General features: G+C 37.5%; 1 protein-coding gene across 3 annotated transcripts in view; it reads left to right on the top strand.

Moving 5' to 3' along the window:
* Positions 1-21,848, top strand: part of CENPP (centromere protein P) — a 212,276-nt gene that overhangs the window by 27,346 nt on the left and 163,082 nt on the right. For all 3 annotated transcript variants that reach the window (XM_058566115.1, XM_058566118.1, XM_058566117.1), the window contains exon 5: positions 18,734-18,830. In XM_058566115.1, coding sequence (XP_058422098.1) covers positions 18,734-18,830 — 97 coding nt within the window. The remainder of the gene's footprint in view (positions 1-18,733; positions 18,831-21,848) is intronic.

Genomic DNA, 21,848 nt, shown 5'->3' with positions numbered 1-21,848 from the left:
GCTAACATCTGATGCCAATCCTCCCCTTTTTTCTTGAGGAAGATTGGCCCTGAGCTAACATCCATGGCCATCTTCCTCTACTTGATATGGGACACCGCCACAGCATGACTTAACAAGCGGTACGTCGGTGCGCACCCAGGATCCGAACCTGCGAACCCTGGGCTGCCGCAGCAGAGTGCGCGCACCTAACCGCTTGTGCCACCGGGCCAGCCCTGAGAATTCTTTATATATTCTGCATACAAGTCCTTTGTCATAAATGTCATTTCCAAATATTTTCTCCCATTCTGTAGCTTGTCTTTTCATTTTCTTAACAGTATCTTTCAAAGAGCAAAAATTTTTTGTTTCAAGAAGACAGTTTATCTTTTTATATATCTATTTTTAGCTCATGTTTTTGGTATGATGTCTGAGAACTTTTTGCCTAACCTCAGGTCATGAAGATTATCCTCAAAATTTCTAGAAAGTTTTATTTATTTATTTAGTTAGTTTTTTGGTGAGGAAGATCAGCCCTGAGCTAACATCCATGCTAATCCTCCTCTTTTTTTTCCCCAAAGCCCCAGTAGATAGTTGTATGTCATAGTTGCACATCCTTCTAGTTGCTGTATGTGGGACGCGGCCTCAGCATGGCCGGAGAAGTGGTGCGTGCTCGGGATCCGAACCCAGGCCACCAGTAGCGGAGCATGCACACTCAACTGCTAAGCCACGGGACCGGCCCCTCTAGAAAGTTTTATAATTTTACTTTTTACCTTTAGATCTATGATTCATTTACATGTAATATAATTGTTGATGTGTTTGGATTGAGGTCTACCCACTTAGTAGTTATTTTCTGTTCTCTCTCTGTTTTGTTCTTCTGTTTTCTCTTTCATGCCTTTTTTGTATTATTTGAATATTTTTTAATATTCCATTTTAATTTGATTTTTTGCTATATCTTACATATTATATAAATATATGTGTTATAATTATATATAAATATACATTTTATGTATAATATATGTATTACTGGTTGCTCTAGGAATCATAGTCTACTTAAAGTTAATATTTTGCCACTTCAAATGGAATACAGAAGCTTTTACTAAATAGGTCCCTTTGCTCTCATCTCTTCATGTTACAGTTTTCTTGTGTGTTACTTGCTGCCTACATTGAAACCCCCATCAGATAATGTTATAATTCTTACTTTCTGCCTTTTTATGTATTTGAAGGAACTTAGGAGAAGAGTAGTCTGATACATTTATGCAGATTTTTACTATTTTTGCTCTTCCTTCATTCCTGATATTCCAGGTTTCCCTCTGGTATCATTTCCTTTTCATGTGAAGAACTTTCTTTAGCATTTCTTCTTGAGTATGTTCACTTGGACAAATTCTTTTATTTTTCTTTCATCTGAGAATGTCATTGTTATGCCTTTGCTCCTGAAGGATATTTTCACTGGATATTGAATTCTGGGTTGACTCTTCTTTTCTTTCAGTACTTTAAAAATGTCATTTCACTTCCCTCTGGCCTCCGTGGTTTCTGTGGAGAAATCCACTGTCTTGGAATCCTTGTTCTGCTATAGGAAATGTGTTTGTTTTTCTCTAGCTGGTTCCAGGATATTTTCTTTTTCTTTAATTTTCAGTAGTTTGGTTATGATATTTTTAGGCATGGATTTTTTTGTGTATCCTCTCTGGGGTTATATGAGCTTCTTGAATTTGTAAGTTTATGTCTTTTTACCAAATTGAGCAAGTTTTCAGCCATTATTTCTTCAAATATGTTTTTTGCTCAGCGCTTTTTCTCCTCTGCTCCTGGGCCTTTGAAGACATGAATGTAAAAACTTTTGTTGTTGTTCCACAAGTCCTTGAGGCTCTGTTGATTTTTTTCAGCCTTTTCCTTCTGTGTTACTCAGATTGGATGGTTTCTGTGTACTCACCACCGCCATCGGGAATCAAACAGTTCCAGCAGTGCAGAAAATCCCTCACACTCGCCCTTTATGGTCACAGCCTCCCCCACTCTTACCCCCTGGTTAACCTGCTTGATCTTTATGACTAGAGTGTCACCTTTTACAAAATGTCGAGTAAATAAAATCATAGTGTGTAACCTTTTGAGACCGGCTTCTTTACTTGGCATAATGCCTTTGAGATCCATCTATAGTTTCACTTCTGAGTAGTATTCCATTGTAGACACTAGCTTGTTTATCCATTCACCTGTTGGAGGACATTTGGGTTATTTCCAGTTTTTTGTGATTATGAATAGAGTTGCTATAAACATTCATTAGAGATTTTTGTGTGAATGTAAGTTTTCTCTAGGGTAAATAACAGAAATGGGATTGCTGGGTCATATGATAAGGAGATGTTTAAATTTATAATAAACTGCCAAACTTTTCCAGAGCAACCATACCATTTTGCATTCCCACCAGCAATGTTTGAGAGTGACTGATAATATTTTAGTGAATAACTTCTGATATGCACCTGATATTAGATCTGATATTCCTAGGAATGTATTTTTAAAATAAACGTTTAGAATTTTTATTCTAAATTTCTTTCTGTGTTTTGCTTTATCCTTGAGAAAGAGACATTTGGAGTTATTTTACTTTTCTGACTATTCTAGTTGAAGTTGAAATGTGTCGCTGCCAACATTTTGTGAAAGAAATCCATAACAGCTGTTTTACATTTAGTGAAGTTTGGACTCTGCTTGGGAAAAATAGATAAATTACAATCACTCTTAAAGTTATAAGAGCCAGCACACACCCACACACTTTCTATAATGGAAAACTGTATATGCTGTAATACAGTTGCCTTTATGGAGATGTAAAGGGGTGTGAAGGAATTGTGACTTATTGTGCTTTTAAATAAAGTACTTTCTTTTAAATTTATGTGACAGTCTCTTTCTCCCTCTCCCTGTCTCTGAGTATCTGGAGTGTGTGTGTGTTAAACTTTGGCCGTTGTAGTTTTTAAGATTTTTTCTTGGCTCACTCCCTCATCACATGATTAAGAGCTTATATTTTGCTCCCTTGTTTGATGGAGATTACAATATCCTGTCACTTTGGCCTGTAAGATCTAATGAAGTAACTGCTGCTCTTCATAGGCCTGTATTCTTTGGAGAGTAATTTGTTCTCTCAGATGTTAAAAAGTATTTGTAATTTGTAATTAACACTAAATCTCCAGTGTTCCCTGTAAAATATATGCTTACGTAGCTGTGTTAACGCAGCTGTTCTTTTATTTTCTTCTTTGTTTTCTGTGTGTCCTCTTTGTTCTTTTGTTCCTCTGTTCCCATTTCCTGCTTTCTTTTGGATTATTTAAATATTTTTTAATATTCCATTTTAATTTATGTACTGACTTCTTGGCCATATCTGTTTGTATTTTTTTTTTTTTTATTGTCTGCTAGAGGGATTGCAACATACATAACCTAACTTTTAACGGCCTGCTTAGATTTAACACTTTACCCCTGCAAGTACAGTCTGGAAGCCTTATAACCATAGAGGTCTTTTCCGTCTCTGCTTCATGTTGTAGTTTTCATGTGAATTACACTCATATCTATGCCCTGAAAACCCCATCAGATGATGTTATGATTTTTTACTTTCAACCATCATACATAATGTAAAGAACTTAAGAGAAGACTAATAGTTTGTTATATTTACTCAGATTTTTACCATTTCTCTGGTTCTTCCTGATGGAACCTTTTTAGAAGAAAGGCATATATCATGGCTCTATTCTCCTAAATACTTTTTTTTTTTTTTAAGTTTATTTATTTATTTATCCCCCCAAAGCCCCAGTAGATAGTTGTACGTCATAGTTGCACACCCTTCTAGTTGCTGTATGTGGGACTCGGCCTCAGCATGGCTGGAGAAGTGGTGCGTCGGTGCGCGCCTGGGATCCGAACCCAGGCCGCCAGCATCAGAGCGCGTGCACTTAACCGCTAAGCCACAGGGCCGGCCCACTCCTAAATACTTTGGTGTGCATTTCTGAGAATAGAGGTATTCCCTTACTACTCGTAGTACAGTGATGGACTTCATAAATTGGCATTGATGTAGTATTTTTATCTAATTTGCCATCCATATTCAGATTTTGTTGGTTGGTCTAATAATGTCCTTTATTTATTTATTTATTTATTTATTTATTTATTTTTTTGTGAGGAGATCAGCCCTGAGCTAACATCCGCCAATCCTCCTCTTTTTTTTTTTTTTTGCTGAGGAAGACAGCCCTGGGCTAACATCGGTGCCCATCTTCCTCCACTTTATATGGGACGCCGCCACAGCATGGCTTACCAAGCAGTGCGTCGGTGCGCGCCTGGGATCCGAACCAGCGAACCCCGGGCCGCCGCAGCAGAGCGCGCGCGCTTAACTGCTTGCGCCACCGAGCCGGCCCCTATTTTTTTTTTTTTAAGATTTTATTTATTTATTTTTTCCCCCCAAAGCCCCAGGAGATAGTTGTATGTTGTAGTTGCACATCCTTCTAGTTGCTGTATGTGGGACGCGGCCTCAGCATGGCCAGAGAAGCGGTTCGTCGGTGCACGCCCGGGATCAGAACCCTGGCCGCCAGCAGCGAAGCAGGCGCACTTAACTGCTAAGCCATGGGGCCGGCCCGAATAATGTCCTTTATTGCATTTGCTTTTCTCCTGCAGTACATGATCCAGTCTAAGATCAAGTATTGCATTTAGTTGTCCTGTCTTTATAGGTTCCTTGAGTCTGGAACAATTCCAGAGCCTTTCTTTGCCTTTTATGACTTTGCCATCTTTAAAAAATAGAGTTCTTCCACCTTTTTTCCCCCAATAAAATGTCCCCTATTTTGTCTTTGATCTTATGATCAGTTGCTGTTATGTATTCTCAGGCAAAATACTGCCTTGGTGACATTTTGTCCTTCTTAGATGTCTGTCCTCATAGGTGATGATAATTTTGATCATTTAGTCAAACTGTTGCCAGATTCTCCATGGTATCATCACTGTTTTTTTCCCTCTCTTGGCAACTCATAGGCAGTCTGGGGGAGACACTTTATGACCATGCAGATACTAAAATTCATTAAAACTTCTGCCTAGATTTAGCATCCCTGATGATTCTTATCTGATCCGCTCTTTACAGTGATGGTTGCAAAATGATGATTTTTCAACTCTAGCACTTTCTCCACATTTCTCAATAGGCATTAGGCCTGGTGCTTAGAAATTGATCTCCCTTCTCCCCTGTGTATATGTGTACATATCTATTTATTTTAGGTATAGTTTCATTTATCCTTATTTTTTCCAATGATTTATAATTCCTTACTCTTCTTGTTTATTTTGGTGCTCAAATTATTTTAGGCTTGACCAATGGGAACCCCTTTAAGCTGGCTCCTAGGTCCATGTGTTATTCCCTCATCATATTTTTGACCACTTCCTTATATTCAGGAAAAGATTTTCCAGGCTCAAAGCATACCTCTTCTGCCCCAGTATGTAAATTTAAAAACAAATAAATACATGTGTGTTGAAAGCATATTATATACTTTGTACTGTATTAGTCTCTAAGAATATAATGTTGAACAAGATGTATAGTTTCTGACTTCATGAAGCTGACAAACTAATGAATGAGCAAAACCAGTAATGTGTGGTAAGTGATAATGGGATAACTATGTACATACTATGTGGCAAGCACTGTTGAATGCACTTAATGTGTAGCTCTTAATTTGTAGCTCTGAACAAAACATCCCTGCTCTCATAAACTTGTTTTCTAGTAGGGGAAACAGAGAATAAACAAAAATGGTATGTAAAGTAAATAATACATTAGATCAAGGTCAGTAATATGGGGAAAATAAAGTAGGATGGGAGATAGGGAATGTACAGGGTGAGGGAGAGGTATCCATTTTTAAATAGCATGTGGGGGAATGCCTCATTGAAGTGGTTGACTGTGAGTAGGTCCGGTTGCCAGCCTTGCCTAATTGTACCCAGCTGGTTATCAACTCTAGTTACTCTGGAAAAATGTATCACATTTTGCCTTGTATTATGATCTCTCAATATGTATATCTTATCCTTAGTGTAAATTATAAATATGTGATAACAAGCACAGTGTACCTGCATATGACGTATTTCATTGGTTTTTTCCTTAAACTAGTGACTCATGCCACTGAATTAGGAAAGATATTTAATCTCTGTGGAGCTCTTTCTTTATCTGCAAAATGAAGGAACTGGATAGAATTATTTGCAAGGTTCTGCTCATTCCAAAAGTTTATATGTTTATGAATCAAAAAATAAAAATATTTCTGAGAAATAATGGAAGTTATCGGAATTGGAATGATAGAGCTATTAGAAGAAAATCCATAACTTAGGTCTCTCCTTTATAACACGGAGTGATTGCCAATATTTGGGGAATACTTCTCAGCAAAACTGCATCTGCAAAGCACTATTCCTGTGGCTCACCCACTCGACATGGAATTACTTCGTCTACAGATTGCTTATTGTTTGGTGTTACTTGTGGCACAGATTCTTCAACTCCTTCAGTAAGTATATATGCCCACCACTATTTACAATAGACTCAACTGATCTAGTTACAAAAATTCCTCAAGAATGAGTTCTATGTGTCGGCTGTTTTCTTCAGTGTTCTTTTGGGGAAAAAAAAAAAAAGCACAGAAAAGCTTAAAAGGCTATATAACCTGAAAGGAGTTGGTAAGAAATTACTCCTCAGGTTAATCATTGTACAGGTAAGCTGAATGATTATTACATGCACATGCTCATTTTTCACATGTGTGAGGCTATTTTGAGGACATTTTCCAGCAATCACAATTCAGTTAATCCCTATGCTGACTTCCACAAGAGTTCTCTTGGAGTTACTATTCCAAGTTCTAATAAGCTCACCAAGATCAAATCGACTTCAGTGGGGCATTTACTTGATGCTCAAGAGCTGCCCCAAATTAGTCACATTCATAGAAATATAACTGTAGCTGCCATGAAGACCATTTTGGTGAGATCTCTCTAAGTAGCAGTCTCAATGAGTTCATGAACTATTTCAGGACCATTTGCCTGAGTGACCAAATATGGAGAAAATAAACCTCACCACTGCTGTTTATATCTTCTGGGGTAGTCTTTTTGCTATCTACGGGAACCAACAACTTACATTTGATATAAATGTCTGTGCTCATATGTACTACATGGCTCATATTTAAAAGTTAAGAACAAATGCATGGGAGCCTATTTTAATAGGTTTTATTATTATTTGAGGCCAGTAGATCAGGAGAGGATTGCCGTTGAAAAGATAGTTTGTTACTCTCTTTTCATAGGAACATATCACAGGGGCCACAGGGAGAAGTACTGGGGTAGGTCAGGAGGCAGAGGGAGAGAGGGAAAAGGGGCAAGGGCCTTTATTGTGGTTTCTGATGAAAGGAGTGGGTGAGGCAGGGTGAGCAGGCTTAGGCTTTGCTGGTTTGAATAATTTCGGGAGGTTCTGGGACATAGGACCTGTCCCTCGTTGTCTGGTACCTGGCCCTGGGGTGATTAGGTAGATAATGGCCAGAGTTTGAGAGCCTGATAAAGGGATGTGGTTGGGGTGTGAGCTCTGGACTGGTTGGCACACTCAGGAATGAGTTGTTTACTCTCTAGGAATTGGCTAACCTTGGGAGGGACAGTGTCTCCAGGGTCAGCAAGGCTCCAGATGTCAAAGCACCAGAATACAGAAAACACATGTTAATACAGAGCCCTCTCTGAGTCCTTTAAAAATCCAAGGCATAGATGTCAGTGATACTAGCAGAGTAAGTAAGTACCTTTGAAGATTCTCTCCTCCATAAAAGCAACAAGAAAACTGGTAAAGACTGTCAGAAACAAATTTTTCAGAACTCGAAATGAACCAAAGGCTTGTAGCAATCAAGGAGCATTTATTCAGGAAAACTAGCAGAGTCTTGGTAAGAGTGAGCTTTGTGGCTTTTTAAATGCCCTGTTCTCATCTCTCCTTTACCAGCCCTGTGGTGGCCTTGACAACCAAAAGCCAGCAATCACGATGATGACCAGCAAGCCTGGCAGCCACCAGAGGGAGCAGATGGGGTCACACTCCTTCACAGCCTCGTTCCCAGTGAATTGTCATTTATCTGACCTGTTTTTTGGTTCCCTGAAAGATTTCATTTGCAAAGCTGCATTTATTGACTTGACTCAGAACTCGTCCAGCGTGAAAGCCTTTTCTCTGGGAGCATTTGCTGAATATATTTGGAGGCAATTTTTAAACTTCATGGCTGCCTGAGGTGGTTGATAACAGTTGGGGCAATTAATAGGTTAACCAAAAAGGTTGAAAGGAAAAGCTGGAGAATGGGTCGGCCATAGGGACTTTGAAAAGCTCTGACGTATTCCTGGGAATCTAGAAGGTCCTGCCCATGTTGGGGCTGTGTTGGGTTGCGTGCTTGCCCAGGAAAGACCTGAGATGGCCCTAAGTTCTCAGTACTGGCTGGTCGTGAGGTTCTGCCAAAGCAGGAAGTGAAGGCTAAGGTAGTGTTGTCGGCTGCCTTGCTGAGTATTGAGGTGCATCCCATCACACACAAAGAGCCCCTGGCAGACTGGGAGACATACTGGTACTGGGTGTTTAGGTAAATCTCTGTCCAAATATTAGCTAGCTGAGCAGAGACCTCAGGAGCCGTGCAAAACAGTACACACTTTCCAGATCAGTTCAGATTAAGTGAACAAAAAAACACACCACAAACCCTAGGGAGAGGGGGAATCTGATTTTGAGAATTGCCACATTATATTTAATGTTCAGTTTTCAACCAATGTTACAAGACAGGCAAAACAAAAAACAAACAAAACAAGAAAGTATGGCTCATACACAAGGGAAAAAAAGCAGTCAATCAGTAGCAACTGTCCCTGAGGAAGCTCAGACATTGAACTTCGTAGACAAAGACTTTAAATCAGCTATTTTAAATAACTCAAGAGCTAAAGGAAACTTGGTGAATGATGTCTCTGGCAACAAATTATCTTAATTTTCTTCCTGTGAGAATGACTGTTTCTTGCAGATACAATTCTCTTTTGACAGTTCTTTTCTTTCAGCCTGTGAAAAATCCTGTGCCGCTTGCTTCTGGCCTCCATGGTTTCTGATGAGAAATAAAGTCATTCACATTGTTGTCCCTTTATTTCCCCACTTCTCTTTGCCTGCTCTCAAGAAATTTTCTTTGTCTTTAATTTTCAGAAATGTGGTCATCATTTTTCTAGTCTTAGACATCTTTGCGAATCTGTAGGCACATTTTTTTAGTCAAATTTGGGAAATATTCAGCACTTATTTCTTCAAATATTTTTTCAGCCCCAAGCCCTTTCCCCTCTCCTTCTGAGGCTGGTGGCATGAAGGTTAAACCTTTTGTTATTTATTATTTCACAACTCCCTGAAGATCTTTTCCTTTTTTTTTCCCCCAAATCTGTTTTTTTCTCTGTTGATACTGGGTAATTTCTGTTGATCGGTCTTTAAGTTCACAGATTCTTTCCCCTGTCATCTCCATTCTGCTATGGAACTTTCTATTTTTGCATTTCTTTCAACAGTGTTCATGATAGCTAGTTGTAGCATTTTTGTGATTTTTATGTTGAGTTTTAAGAGTTCTTTATATATTCTGGGTATTAGACCCTTATCAGATATATGTTTTCAAATACCACTGTTTAGTTTGTCCTTTCCTCTCTTGATAATGTCCTTTGATGCACAAAAGTTTTAATTTTTATGAAGTCTGCATTATCTATTTTGTATTTTGATGTTCATAATTTTACTGTCATATTTAAGAAACCTTAGCCAAATCCAAGGTCAAATATTTGCCTCTGTGTTTTCTTCTGAGCGTTGTATAGTTTTAGCTTTTATATTTAGGTCTTCATTCATTTTGAATTAATTTTTGCATATGGTGTGAAGTAAGGGTGCCACTTCATTTATTTGCAGCACCCCTTTTTGAAGCACACTGTTCTTATCCCCATTGAATTGTCTTGGCATCCTTGTCAAAAATCAATTGACTGTAGGTCTATGATTTAATTCTGGACTCTGGATTCTATACCATTGATCTTTAAGTTTATGCTTTTGCCGGTTCCACACTGTTTTGATTACTGGTGATTTATGAAATAGGGAGGTGTGAGTCTTCCAGTTTTTTTCTCCTTTTTCAAGATTGCTTTGGGTATTCAGTGTCCCTTTCAGTTCCATATGAATTTTAGGGTTGGCTTTTCCATTTCTGCAAAAAAAAAAAAAAAAGGCCCTTGGCATTTTAATAGGGATTGCATTGAATCTGTAGATAACTTTGGAGTGTATTGCCATCTTAACAGTATTAAGTCTCCTGACCATGAACACAGATGTCTTTCCATTAATTAAGGTCTTCTTTAATATCTTTTTGTAATATTTTGTAGTTTTCAGTGTACAAGTTTGGACTTTTTTGGGTAGATTTATTCCTACGTGTTTTGTTCTTTTAGATGGCATTATAAATGGAGTTGTTTTATTACTTTTATTTTCACATTGTTCATCACTATTATATAGAGATATAAGTGATTATTGTGCATTGCTCTTATATCCTGCAACTTTTCTGAATTCGTGTGTTACCTTTAATAGATTTTGTAAATTCTTTAGGATTTTCTAAATATGTAAAATGTTGGTTTCTGTGAATAGATAGTTTTCCTTCTTCCATTCCAGTTGGATGCTTTTTACTTCTTTTTCTGGCCTAATTTCTCGGATCAGAAATTCCAGTACAATGTGGAGTAGAAGGGGCGAAAATGGACATCCTTGTCTTGTTCCTGTTCTTAGGAGGAAAACTTGCAGTCTTTCACCATTGAGAATGATGTTAGCTGTGTGTTTTTCTTAAATGGCCTTTATCATGTTGAGAGAGTTCCCTTCTATTCTTAATGTGTTGAGAGTTTTTATCATGAAAGAATGTTGGATTTTGTCAAGAGCATTTTTCTGTGTCAGTTTAGATAATCATGTGGTTTCTTTCCTTCATTCAATTAACATTCTGTATTACATTGATTGATTTTCTCTTTTAAGTTACCCTTGCATACCTGGGATAAATCCCACTCAGTTATGATGTATAATCCTTTAAATATGTTCTTGTATTTGTTTGCTAGTGTTTTGCTGCAGCTTTTGCATTTGTATTTAAAGGGGGTATCAGCCTATAGTTTTCTTTTCTTGGGATGTCTTTGTCTGGCTTTTGTTTCAGGACAATGCTGGCCTCATAGAAGGAGTTAGGAAGTGTTCCTGCCTTTTTTGGAGTCGGGGGGATGAGTTTGAGAATGACTGATCTTAATTCTTCTGTAAGTGTTTGAGAGAATTCACCAGTGAAGCCATCTGGTCCTGGACATTTGTTTGTTGGGAAACTTTGATGATTGATTCAGTCTCTTTACTTATAGGTTTATTCAGATTTTCTATTTCTTCTTAAGTCAGTTTTAATAGATTGTATATTATTAAGAATTTGTACATTTCACCCAGGTTATCTGATTTGTTGACGTACAATTGTTTATAGTGTTCTCTTATAATCCCTTTTATTTCTGTAAGGTCAATGGTAATGTCTCCACTTTTATTTCTGATTTTGGTAATTTGAGTTGTCTTTTTGCTTAGTCCACTTAACTAAAAAGATTGTCAGTTTTGTTAATTTTTTCCAGGAACCAACTTTTTGTTTTGTTTATTTTTCTATTCTCTATTTCATTTATATCTATTCTAATCTTTATTTTTTCTTTCCTTTTGCTGGCTTTGGGTTTAGTTTGTTCTTCTTTTTCTAGTTCCCTAAGGTATAAAGTTAGGTTATTGATGTGAGATTTTTCTTCTTATTTTAATGTTGGTGTTTACAGTTATAAATTTGTCTTTGCACTGCTTTTGGTCTACATAAGTTGTGGTATGTTGTGTTTTCGTTTTCATTTGTGTCAGATTATTTTCTAATTTTCTTTGTTATTTGTTCTTTGATCCATTGGTTGTTTAAGAGTATGTTGTCTAATTTCCACATATTTGTGGATTTTACCGTTTTTCCTTCTGTTATTGATTTCTACTTGTTTGCCATTATGGTTGGCAAGTATACTTTGTATTATTTCAGTCTTTTAAAAATGTATTTAGGCTTGTTTTGTGACCTAACATATAGTATGTCTTGAGAATGTTTTATATGAACAATATGTATTCTGCTGTTGTTGGCATGTTTTGTATATGTCTGTTGGGTCTGATGGTTTATAGTGTTGTTCAAATCCTCTTTCCTTTCTGATCATCTGTCTAGTTGTCCTATTCATTATTAAAAGTAGAGTATTGAAGTGTCCAACTGTTTTTTTGAACTGTTTGTTTCTTGCTTTAATTCTGTCAAATTATGCTTCATATATTTTGTGATCTGTTGTTAGGTGCTTATATGTTTAAAATTGTTATATCTTCTTGTTAAATTGACCCTTTTATCAATACATTGTGTTATTCGTGGCCTCTTGTAACAATTTTTGACTTAAAGTCTGTTTTGTCTGATGATAATATAGCCACTGTAGGTCTCTTTTGGTTACTGTTTGCATGGAAATAGTAGAATATCTTTTTCCTAGAACAGAATATCTTTTTCAAGCCTTTTATTTTATAATCTCTTTGTGTATGTGGTGCTAAAGTGAGTTTCTTATAGACAGCATCTAGATGGATCTTATTTTTTTTAATTTATTCGGCCAATTGGCATTTTAGTTAGAGAGTTTAATCCATTTACATTTAAAAGTAATTATTGATAAGGAAGTATTTACTTCTGTCATTTTGCAATTTTTTTTCTGTATGTCATGTCTGTTTTTTATTCCTCCATTACTGCCTTCTTTTATGTTTAATTGATTTTTGTAGTACCATTTTGATTCCTTTCTTATTTCCTTATCTGTGTATTTTTGTAGTTATTTTCGCAGTGGTTACCTTGAGGATTACAATTAATATCTTAAACCTAAAACAATCTAGTTTGAATTAATATCAACTTATCTTCAATAGTGTGTAAAAACTCTTGTTCCTTTATATATACCTCTATCCCTTCTCTTTTATGTTGTTATCACAGATTACATCTTTATACATAAATTTAAAGTTATTGCTTTATGCATTTGTCTTTTAAATCATATAGAAAGAAGGGGGTTATAAATTAAAAATACAGTAACACTGTCTTTGTTATTTACCTATTTTTCATTTCTCCATAGGACTTTGAATTACTTTTCAGTATTCTTTCATTTTAGCCTGAAAGCTTCCCTTTAGCATTTTTTTGTAGGTCAGGTATATTGGTAATGAATTCCCTCAGCTTTTTAATATCAGGGAATATCTTGATTTCTCCTTCATTCTTGAAGGATAGTCTTAGCAGATAAAGAATTCTGGTTGACTGTCTCTTTCCTTTAGCACACTAAATGTCATCCCAGCACCTTCCAGCCTCCATAGTTTCTAATGATAAATTGGCTGTTAGTCTCATTGATGATTCCTTATTTGGTGAGTCACTTCTCTCTTGTCACTCTGAGGATTATCTCTTCGGTGTTTGACAGTTGGAGTATAATATGTCTTGGTGTGGATCTCTTTAAGTTTATTCTTCCCACAGTTTGTGAGCTTTTTAGATGTGTATAATGTTTCATCAATTTTGGAGAGGACTTGGCCATTATTTCTTGAGATATACTTACTTTCAGCCCCTTTCTCAACTCTCTTCTGTGGCTCCCATTATGTGTATGTTAATGTGCTTGATGGTGTCCCACAGGGTTCTTAGGCTCCATTTATTTTTCTTCATTCTTTTTTCTTCCTGCTTCTTAGACTGGATGATTTCACTTCACCTATATTCATTTCTGCTGTTGAACGCTTTTAGTGAATTTTTCATTTCAGTTATTGTACTTTTGGTTCTAACATTTCTATTTGTTTTCTTTTTATAATTTCTCTTTATGAATATTCTCTGGTTGTTGCACATATTGTTCTCTTGGTTTCCTGGAGTTCTTTGAACATATTTAGGACATATTGATTTAAAGTCGTTGTCTAGTAATTCCACTGTCTGTGTTTCCTTGATGATGGTTTCTATTAATTTTTTTCCTTTAGCTGGACTATTCCATATTTTTTCTTTGCATGCTTTGTTTTTTTGTTGTTGTTGAATATGGACATTATGAATATTATGATGTACAAAAAAGGAAAAAAAGAAAAGAAAAAGTATTTTATCTCCTGGTTTTGCGTTTTGGCTCTGTGTTGGGGCACTCCTTCAACTCGTTGCAAGGCCTTTCACAACTCTGCCTTGGCCTTGACTCCCTGACTGCCTTTAGCCTAAAGATAAGCCAGAAGTGAAAGCTTATGGTCTTCTCAGGTCTTTTCTGAGTGTGCGTCCTGCTCTGGACATTCGTGTGGCTTTCTAGTTCCTTGGTATACACAGGCTCTTTTCAAAGTCCTTCGTTCTCTAAAGATTCTTACTCTGCACTCTTTCCTCTCTTGGCTTTCAGCATGTCTGTTGCTTGTCTTAACTTGTTGCCCCAGGCATCAGTGGCTTGTTCATTTGACTTGCAGTGTTTTTGAGAAACCTCTGCATAGTGATATCTTCACTTCAAGAAAGTTCTGAGTTAGGTGAAAAATAGTCAGACCCCTTTCATTAGTCCTCAGGGACCCCACAGACAGATCAAAACAAATGCACTTCGTTTGGGAACAAGATCCACTCTGCTGTGGTCAGGACGAGGTTCCCTCACTGAGAAAGAGGGATGCCATCTTCAAGACCACCATCGTGCCTGGGTAGGGGATGTGGCTCGCATAAGTTAAAGCACTACAGAGCTTCCCTCTGCTGCTCAGTGGCCCTTCTCCTGGTTAAGGGTTTGCTTGGTTACTATAAACATTTGCTATCTTCCCCAGTTCCACTAAGCAGGATTCTGACAGGTGTGCAATGGTTATCGGTGTTTCTGAGGAGGAACAGCCCCCAGTAGTCCCTACTTTGCCATTTTTGCAGTTGTCCGTGTCAATCCTTATTCAGAAACACATCCTGGCTCACTTTTATGGGCTAGTTTAAATGTCCTATTTTGTTGGCCCTTCTTGTACATTGCCCTGAGGCCAATCTGAATTCTGGTTGGTATTCTACAGCATATATCAGTTCTAAGTATTTTTGCTTTGTTGTTTCTGGTCAGTTTTTGTGTGCATGAAGTCCATGTGATCTCAGGACTTCATGCGCAGATGTGAAGGATCCTTTTCTCCAGGTTCCTTCTCTCTGATTCTCCCCAATCTGTGCTTAGGATCTCTTAATGTAAGGTATAGAAAGGTGACAGAGCATCTTACTGTGTTTGCAGCAGCCATTTTAGTGGAGGGGGGGAATGGCACCCCTTCTTTCCTCAAATTTGCTTGGTGTCAGGCAGGGCTCATTGATGAAGCTTCCTCCCACAGTCTCCCCAGCAGCATCTGATCAGGAAGTGAGGGCACTGCTTATGTTGATGTTTGCTTATTGCCAGCATTGCCAGTTGCCTGATGGGAGGAAGAGGGCCACAGCTCCTCTTTGGCATTAGGGTTCTGTTCTGCATGGCTTCCCTCTTCTCATCTTTTTTTTTCTTACTACATCAAAAATTTTATTGCCTAATTTTTGAAAACTTCTGCCAGTAAGAACCACAAAAGAAACTTATTATGTTAAATTGCATGATTTTGAACATTTTTTTTTTATTGAGATGTAATTGACCTATATAACATACTGGTTTCAGGCATACAACATAATGATTTGATATATGTATATATTGTGAAATGATCATCACAATAAGTCTAGTTAACATCCATCGCACATAGTTACAAATTTTTGTCTTCTGATGAAAGCTTTTAACATCCACTCTGTTAGCAACTTTTAAATATACAATACAGTATTACTAACTATAGTCACCATGCTGTACATTACATCCTTATGACTTATTTATTTTATAAGTGGAAGTGGTACCTTTTGACTCCCTTTACCCCATTTGCCCACCCCCATCCCCTGCCTCTGGTAACCACCAATCTGTTCTCTATGTCTGTGAGTTTGGGTTTGTTTTGTTTTGATTTCGGATTCCACATATAAGTGAGATCATATGATATTTGGCTTTCTCTGTCTAACTTATTTCACTGAGCATTATGCCCTTAAGATCCATCCATGTTGTTGCAAGTGGCAGGATTTCCTTCTTTTTTATGGTTGAGTAACATTCCATTGTGTATATATACCAAATTTTCTTTGTCCATTCATCCATCAATGGACACTTTGGTTGTTTCCATATCTTGGCTACTGCAAATAATGCTGCAGTGAACATGGGGGTGCAGATATCTTTTCAAGTTAATGTTTTTGTTTTCTTTGGATAAATGCCCAGAAGTAGGATTCCTGGATCATATGGTAGTTCTATCTTGAATTTTTTGAGGAACCTCCACACTGTTTTCCGTAGTGGCTGCACCAATTTACATTCCTACCAACAGCACACAAGGGTTCTCTTTTCTCCACATCCTCACCAACACTTGTTATTTCTAGTCTTTCTGATAATAGCCATTCTGACAGGTGTGAGCTGATATCTCATTGTGGTTTTGATTTGCATTTTTCTGATGATTACTGATGTTGAGCATCTTTTCATGTAACTGTTGGCCATCTGTATGTCTTCTTTAGAAAAGTGTCTACTCAGATCTTCTGCCCATTTTTTAATTGGATTGTTCTTTTGCTTCTGAGTTGTGTGAGTTCTGTGTGTATTTTGGGTTTTAGCCCCATCAGACATGGTCTGCCTTCCATAGGTGCCTTTTCACTTGGTTTCCTTTACTGAGCAGAAGCTTTTCAGTTTGATTCCTTGTTTGCTTTTGCTTTTGTTGCCTTTGCTTTTGGTGACAAATCCAAAAAATCATCACCAAGACTGATGTCCTCCTTCCCATCTTACATGACATCTGCTGGCTCGAGGAAGCAGTCTTTCCCTGGGCCTTTTTTTTGTTTTACTCCACCCTTTGGCAGTTCTCTGCTGCAGTCTGCTCTAGCATCCAGATTGGGATATACAGAAGGCAAAAATGAAGCCCAAGGAACTCATTGCCTGGCTCTCCCTTAATTTCTGAGGTCTCTGCCCATTTTTCCTTCTTTTGTTCACATTTCAGAGTCTTCCAGTATTCACTTTATATGTTATGACCATGGTTCTAAATAGTAATTAATGAGAGCGTTCGGGTGGAATGTGCTTACTCCCTTGTGACTGGAATGGGAACTCAACTCCCACGATCATTTATTGAGTGAATGATTAAATGAATACATGTGTCTTGCCTACAAGTTGCTCGTGTTTGTGGGTTTCAATATAATAATAGGTATGGTATTAAGAAAATTAAGATAAATTTCTATGGAAGCTCATAGGCATAGGAATGAAATTATTTCTAGCTATTTTGGAATAGGACATATGGTGTGGTGGTGAGGTCATTGTTCTGATAGTAGTTCTCTGTCAACAACTGGGTGTCCTGTAATTTGGTTCAAATCCTGGCACTAACTACCTAGATTTAGCACAGACCCACAGGTTAAGGGCAAAGTCCTCCACAAGACTGCCCTGCTTTGGATGCCAGCCACAAGTCTCAGGGGCCACCTGCACTTGAACCTTCTGACTATAAATTTTGGGGTTCCCATAACCCCCTCAGATTCGATAGTTTGCTTGAAGGACTCAGAGAACTCATTGAACGTGCTATACTAAAAATTATAGTTTTATTATAAAAGCTGCAACCTCAGAAACAGCCAGTGGAAACAATACATTGGCCAAAGTCTTAGGCAGGCTGGTGGTGGGGAGGGGAATCGTAGAGCTTCTGTGCCTCTCCTTGTGGATCAGGCACATCAGCCTCCCAGCACATCAGCGCATTCCCCAACCAGGAAGCACCACTGAGCTTTGTTGTCCAGAGTTTTTATTGGGGTTTCATTACATAGGCATCATTGATTAAGTGATTGGCCATATGGTTAAACTCAGCCTCCAAACCCCCTGTCCTCCCTGGAGGTCTGGCTGGCCCAGAGTTCCAACCCTTTCATCATGTGATTGGTCTTTCTGGTGACCAGTCCCCATCCTGAGGCTATCTAGAGGCCACCAAAGTCATCTCATCAGTGTAGCAGACATTCTTGTCACTCAGGAATTCCAAGGGTTTTTGAAGCTCTATGCTAGGAATTGGGGACAAAGACCAGATATATTCTTTATTACCACAGTCATCAAATAAGATTTTGAGAAGAATATGGCAATTGAGTGGTACCTTGAAAGATGGGTAGGATTTAAACATTTGAAGATGGGGAATGGGGCCGGCCCGGTAGCACAAGCGGTTAAGTGCGCGTGCTGCACTGCAGCGGCCCGGGGTTGGCCGTTTTGGATCCTGGGCGCGCACCGACGCAGTGCTTGGCAAGCCATGCTGTGGTGGCGTCCTGTATAAAGTGGAGGAAGATGGGCACGGATGTGAGCCCAGGGCCAGTCTTCCTCAGCAAAAAAAGAGGAGGATTGGCAGTTGTTAGCACAGGGCTGATCTCACAAAAAAAAAAAAGAAGAAGAAGATGGGGAAGAAGGCATTCCAGGCTGAGAAAGTAGCACTAGCAATCACAGGGGCACGCACGCAAAAGTGCCGAGTTCAGTGTACAGTCACGTGTCGGATAAAGACGTTTCAGTCAATATCAGACTGTGTATACGATGGTAGTCCCACAAGACTAGTACCATATAGCTTAGATGTGTAATAGGCTATACCATCTAGGTTTGTGTAAGTACACTCTATGATGGTTGCGCAATGACAAAATTGCCTAATGACACATTTCTCAGAACATACCCCCATCATTAAGCAACATACAACTGTATGGAAATATATCAAGTACTTTTTTTAGCTTTAGTGTAGGATATATAAAAAGCAGTAATAAGAAAGTCAGGTTGGGGCTCTCATTTAATTATATTTATTAATTATAGAATCTTATTCCTACAGAGCAGAAGAAAAAAGAGATCTGTTCATGTTTTTCCGAAGCCTACACTTTTTTGTGGAGTGGTGTGAATATCGTAAGCGTACGTTTCAACATTTCAAGGTAGAGTCTAAAGTTTTAAAATTTAAATATATATGAAAAGTGAAGCTGATATTAATTTGGGGATTTAGCATAACATTCTTTCCTTAAAGTTTTCAAACAATAGAAAATATTTTCATTGGCTTCTGGAATTTGCAGTTATTTGGAATAATGAAAGAGGAATGCTTCTATACGAATCAGTGAATCATTCATATTATGGAATATCTTGAAAGAGGTATAGTTACATACTTATTGTAAAATACACATTTTGAAAAAATTAATCTGTGCAGGGTACTTGAAGTAAAATGAGAAATGCTAATAAAGAATATAATCATAGCAGGATTATCGCATAGCAGTATAATCTTTACTTCCTGAGCCAAACTCTATATTTTGAGCTTTTTAATTATTGTATGTTTCAAGTTTAAATACTGAAGCCTGATTCTTGTAAAGTAATGCTTCTCAAGTCTGGTACAGGTACATGCAAAGACTTCTTTTTGTTCCTTTTGTTTGTTTTCTGGTGTAACTAGAATTATGTTTGGCTGAATTGTAATCCCCCAGGTCCTACTTAGTTGGATAGCATCAAATTATTGACAGCAGCGATCCACACAAAAACCAGTTCTGAAAAGAGTCAACATAAATAATGTCTGAAGGTTCAGGTTCCCTCAAAAGCCTAACCTGGTCATGACTATTGTTTTTATGACTGATACTAACTCACCTTTATTTTGGATTCTTTATCATCATCATCAGTATTTGCATTCTGTTTGGTTGAGCTGATAAAATCTGTCAGGCGTAGAATTTTCTTTAGAATGGAACATGCGGGTCCTGTACCTGTACCTGTTCTGTGGCCTCTTGAGGAGTTCTCGTGATTATGTTGTTTACTTGCAGTTGCTCTTGCGCCAGAATAATTAGATAGCTCTGCTTCACAATTGGTAAAATACACTGCTGACTGAGCAGTATGCTAGCAGTTATGGTAACGAATCACCTAGTATGGCCATTGACTGATACATTTGAATGAGTTGTGGGAAATGTGAGCACCAGTCCCCATTTCCAAAGCTGATTTGCCTCTTGGTGCTTTCAAGGCAGGTGTGGAAGTCTAATTGGTGTATTTTTCCTATAGAGGATAGAGTGCTTCTCTGAGCTGGTCTTCACTGTGATAAGTTTACTAGAATGGAAAGAAACAGTCACATTTTGCATATTGCAACCATCACCAATATCTGTCTCCAGAACTTTTTCATCATCTCAAACTGAACCTCTGTACCCATTAAGCACTAACTTGCCATTCCCTCCTCCTCCCAGCTCCTGGGAACCACCATTCTGTTTTTTGTTCCTGTGAATTTGACTATTCTAAGTACCTCATTTAAGTGGAATCATACAATATTAATCTGTTTTGCCTGGCTTATTTCACTTAGCATAATATCTTCAAGGTTCGTCCATGTTGTAGCATGTGTCAGAATTTCCTTCCTTCTTAAGGCTGAATACCATTCAATTTTGTGTATATACCACATTTTGTTTATCCATTCATTTATTGATGGACACTTGGGTTTTTTCCACCTTTCGGCTGTTGCGAATAATGCTTCTATGAACATTGGTGTACAAATATCTGAGTCCCTGCTTTCAGTTCTTTTAAGTATATACCTATAAGTGGAATTGCTGGATCATATAGTAATTCTATGTTTAATTTTTTGAAGAACCTCATATTTTTTTCCACAGGGGTTATACCATGTTACATTCCCAGCAGCAATGCACAGCTTCCAATTTCTCCATATCCTTGTCAACATTTGTTATTTTCTGGGGGTTTTTTGGGTTTTTTTATTTATTTCTTGGTAATAGCCAACCTAATGGGTGTGAGGTGGTATCTCATTGTGGTTTTGATTTATATTTCCATAATGATTAGTGATGTTGAGCATCTTTAATGTGCTTAATGGCCATTTATATATCTTCTTTGGAGAAATGTCTGTTCAAGTCCTTTTCCTGTGTTTGAATTGGGTTATTTGTTTTTTTGTTGTTGTTGAGTTGTAGGAGTTCTTTACATATTCTAGATAATAATCTCTTATCAAATATATGATCAGCAAATATTTTCTCCCCTTCTCTGGATTGTCTTCATTCTCTTGATAGTGTTCTTTGATGCATAAGAGTTTTTAATTTTGAAGTCCAATTTATCTGGTTTTTCTTTTGTTGCCTGTGCTTTTGATGTCATATCCAGGAAACTGTCGCCAAATTCAATGTCATAAAGATTTTTCTCTTTTTCTTTCTAAGAGTTTTTTAATTTAGCTCTTAAGTTTAGGTGTTTGACCAGTTTGAGTTAATTTTTGTATACATTGTAAGCTAAAGGTCCAGCTTCATTCTTTTGCATGTGGATATCTGGTTTTCCCAGCACCATTTGTTGAAGAGACTGTCCTTTCCTTATTGAGTGGTCTTGGCACTTTTGTTGAAAATAATTTGACCGTATACATAAAGGTTTATTTCTGGGCTCACCATTCTGTCTCATGGGTCTGTATGTCGGTCCTATGCGAGTACCATACTTTAGGTTAATGTCGCTTTGTAGTTAAGTTTTGAAATGAGGAACTGTGAGTCCTTCAGTTTTGTTCTTCTTTACAAATTTGTTTGGGCTATTTGGAGTCTCTTGAGATTCCATATGAATTTTAGGATGAGTTTTTCTGTTTCTTAATAAATTGTCGTTGGGACTTTGATAGAGATTGCATCGAAACTGTAGATTGCTTTGGATAGTATTGACATATTAACTATTCAGTCTTCCAATCCATGAACACAGAATGTCTTTCCATTTATGCGTGTCTTCTTTAGTTTCTTTCAGGAATGTTTGTAAGGGTAAATTATTTTTAATTTTAAGCCTCTATTTCTTTAATTTGCCATATCAAGAATGAAACAATACCTATTTAAGATAATGGAATCAGCGTATTTTTACTTTCTCTCGTTATTTTATTTGTGACTAAGGAGAAAAAAGATTGTCAGGTACCTATGTTCATATCTTCTTATCTAGAAGTCTCAAAATTATTTCTTTAAGATAATTCTGTAATTCAGATT

Source organism: Diceros bicornis, chromosome 22 (genome assembly GCF_020826845.1).
Source record: "Diceros bicornis minor isolate mBicDic1 chromosome 22, mDicBic1.mat.cur, whole genome shotgun sequence".
Lineage (NCBI taxonomy): Eukaryota > Metazoa > Chordata > Mammalia > Perissodactyla > Rhinocerotidae > Diceros > Diceros bicornis.
This window is presented reverse-complemented; position numbering and strand designations above follow the sequence as displayed.